We start from the raw sequence: 2,617 nt of genomic DNA on the forward strand, positions 1-2,617 counted from the left end.
AAGTTTTCCAAGATACGTTAATTTAATAATTGACCGATCAAACGATCTCAGGGAGAGATGTTCGATCGTAATTATATGAAGAGTCTCGTTCGAGCGATTAACCAGTAGTACCGTCCTTCGGTACTCGATGTCGCCACAATCTTCAGAGTTTCTTTTTCCCACCCTCTTATGTATCCCTTGCCTTTGTTCTTCATATAGTTTAGAGTTCCGAAACCTCTAAAATAAAAATTATGGCATTTGGGTCGGGATAACTTTTTTTTTTTTTTTTGTTGGGTGGGAGTAATCGCTCGAACGAGACTCTTCATATAATTACGATCGAACATCTCTCCCTGAGATCGTTTGATCGGTCAATTATATTCAAGTCTCGTTCTCGCGATTAACCAGTAGAGGTTTAGAGAAATAATTTTTATTTGGCTATTATATATTTTATTTCTGTAAATAGCCTGTTATCCTTATGTAAAATTCGTTATCAACCAAAACAAATCTAAGAATTACGCAATTTTCGTAGTTATTATTATTATTATTCTTATTATTCATATTATTATTATTATTATTTTTTTTTTAAATAAAAGGGTTACGCATTTTTGCAAGGGGTCATACCTTTTCTTAACTTAATAGGTAACTTAACTTAGTAGCTTAATACTTGTTTTACCTCTTAATACTATGGATATTGTTTCTATTGCACTTTAGCTATGCATAATCGCTTTTACAAAGGATTCTTTGGATGGTGCAATAGTTTTATTATAATGTTTCGCGAAAACCTGTGAGTTTTCCGACCAGCCGGCTGTTTTTCGAATAGTTTCCAGGTCTACTCCTTTTCTTAGTGCGGTCGAAGTCGCTGCATGTCTTGTGGAATGCGCTGTGAATTTTTCGTCTATACCGCAGCGAGACATCGCTGCCTTGATCCATCTGCTTATCGTCGCTGTGGATGCCGCTCTAATTGGCTTTTTGATTGTCACAAACAAATCATCTATGTTACCTCTCAACTGGGCTGTTTCCTTAATGTAGGCGTCAATTGTTGACGCGATGCACAATTTGGGATTTTCCCGATAGACTGGCAAGACTAGTAGGGGTTGGTATGAGCCTGGGCGTGAAGTTTTAATTCTGTCCGGTATCTCTATTTCGTAACCTTGTGTGTCACACTTGATATTCGATATTTTTATCGATGCTAAAGTTTGCGCTCTATGCGCAGTGCCCAATGCAAGTAGTAACACGAGACGCTGAGTCAGGCACTCAAGGGTCAGTTCCTCCAGGGGGTACCATTCTTCGATTTTTCGTAGAGCTATGTTCACGTCCCAAATTCGATCATATTTGGGCTTTGTCGGTCTCAGCATAAATATCCCTTTAAAGAGTCTAGAGATATTTCTGCTTTTGCCGATGTTGTTCTCGCTAATCAGAGAGATCGCTGCTCTCATTGAGTTGAGAGATCCGTATGCCGCTCCCTCCTCAAATTTTTTCGTCAGGAATTGGATTACGTCCGTTTCTCTTGGCTGGTACGGGTCCAGTCCTTGGTCAGCACAGAATGACCACCATTGCTTTAGGGGTCCCGCGTACTGCTTATGTGTTGATTCGGCTAATGACGCTTCGAGGATATCGAGAGACGTGCTGGGCAGCCCTTTTCTTCGGAATGATTCCCGGATAATTTTCCTGCCATCAGGGACAGCTTCCCTGCTAGCGGATGCTGTATGGACCTACAAGGGGATAAAACTAAATTTGGTGAAGGCTTAAATATCAATGGCTTTTCAATCAACAAGCTCATGAATAATGGGAACCACGGTTGGCTAGTCCAATAAGGAACTATGACAATCCCGGTGGCCTGGTCCACTATAGTCTTTTTGAGGACTTTTAGTATAAGGGCAAACGGCGGGAACGCCCAAAATAGCCCCTGTGAATGCCAGTTCACTGTAAACGCGTCGATTGCCAGTGCTTCTGGATCATTTCTCCAGGCTAGGAATTTTTTGCACTTTGTGTTGTTCCGTGTGGCAAATAGGTCGATTTCCGGGTGTCCGAACCTTTCCGCCGCTCGACGGAATGCGTAGTCCGCTAACTCCCATTCCGTATCTATATTCTTTACTCGGGATTCGCGATCCGCCTCCACGTTGTCTTCGGATTTAATATACGAAGCTGTTATCCAAATATTCCTTGCTTCGCACCACTGCCAGATCTCCTTCGCGATTTTATGTAAGTTAGGGTGCTGTACGCCTCCCATTTTATTTACCTAAGAAGTCGACTCTCTGACTCGGTTCGAGGTCACTTTTATTGTAGTTTATGACAAAACCTAAGTATTCTAATAATTCAATTGACGCTCTTACATTATTTGCGCATGCCTGTCTAGAGGAGGCAAGGAGCAGGACATCATCGAGGTATATTACTGACAATAACCCTTTCTTGCGCAGTTGGTTTACAACTGGTCTCATGACCTTCGTAAATATCAGAGGGGCTACGTTAAGGCCGAAGGGCAGGCACACGAATTCAAAGTATTGACCTCGAAATATAAATCTTAAATACTTTGAGGAATCCTCGTTCACCGGTATCTAAAACTCCCATCTGATTTTGGGGTTAGAAAGTATGAGGATATAAACTGAGGTTCCTCTGGGGCACATTGTCTAATGGCCCC

General features: G+C 41.8%; 1 protein-coding gene across 1 annotated transcript; it reads right to left on the bottom strand.

Moving 5' to 3' along the window:
* Positions 1-686: 686 nt before the first annotated feature.
* Positions 687-2,417, bottom strand: LOC105556850. The gene is made up of 3 exons (XM_012003963.1): positions 2,219-2,417; positions 1,805-2,103; positions 687-1,691 (listed from the first exon to the last, which is right to left on the bottom strand). Exons 1-3 carry the CDS (start codon positions 2,415-2,417, stop codon positions 687-689), a joined length of 1,503 nt encoding a protein of 500 aa, XP_011859353.1.
* Positions 2,418-2,617: the final 200 nt, after the last annotated feature.

Source organism: Vollenhovia emeryi, unplaced genomic scaffold (genome assembly GCF_000949405.1).
Source record: "Vollenhovia emeryi isolate VEMERY1.0 unplaced genomic scaffold, V.emery_V1.0 DF939748.1, whole genome shotgun sequence".
NCBI classification, from domain to species: domain Eukaryota; kingdom Metazoa; phylum Arthropoda; class Insecta; order Hymenoptera; family Formicidae; genus Vollenhovia; species Vollenhovia emeryi.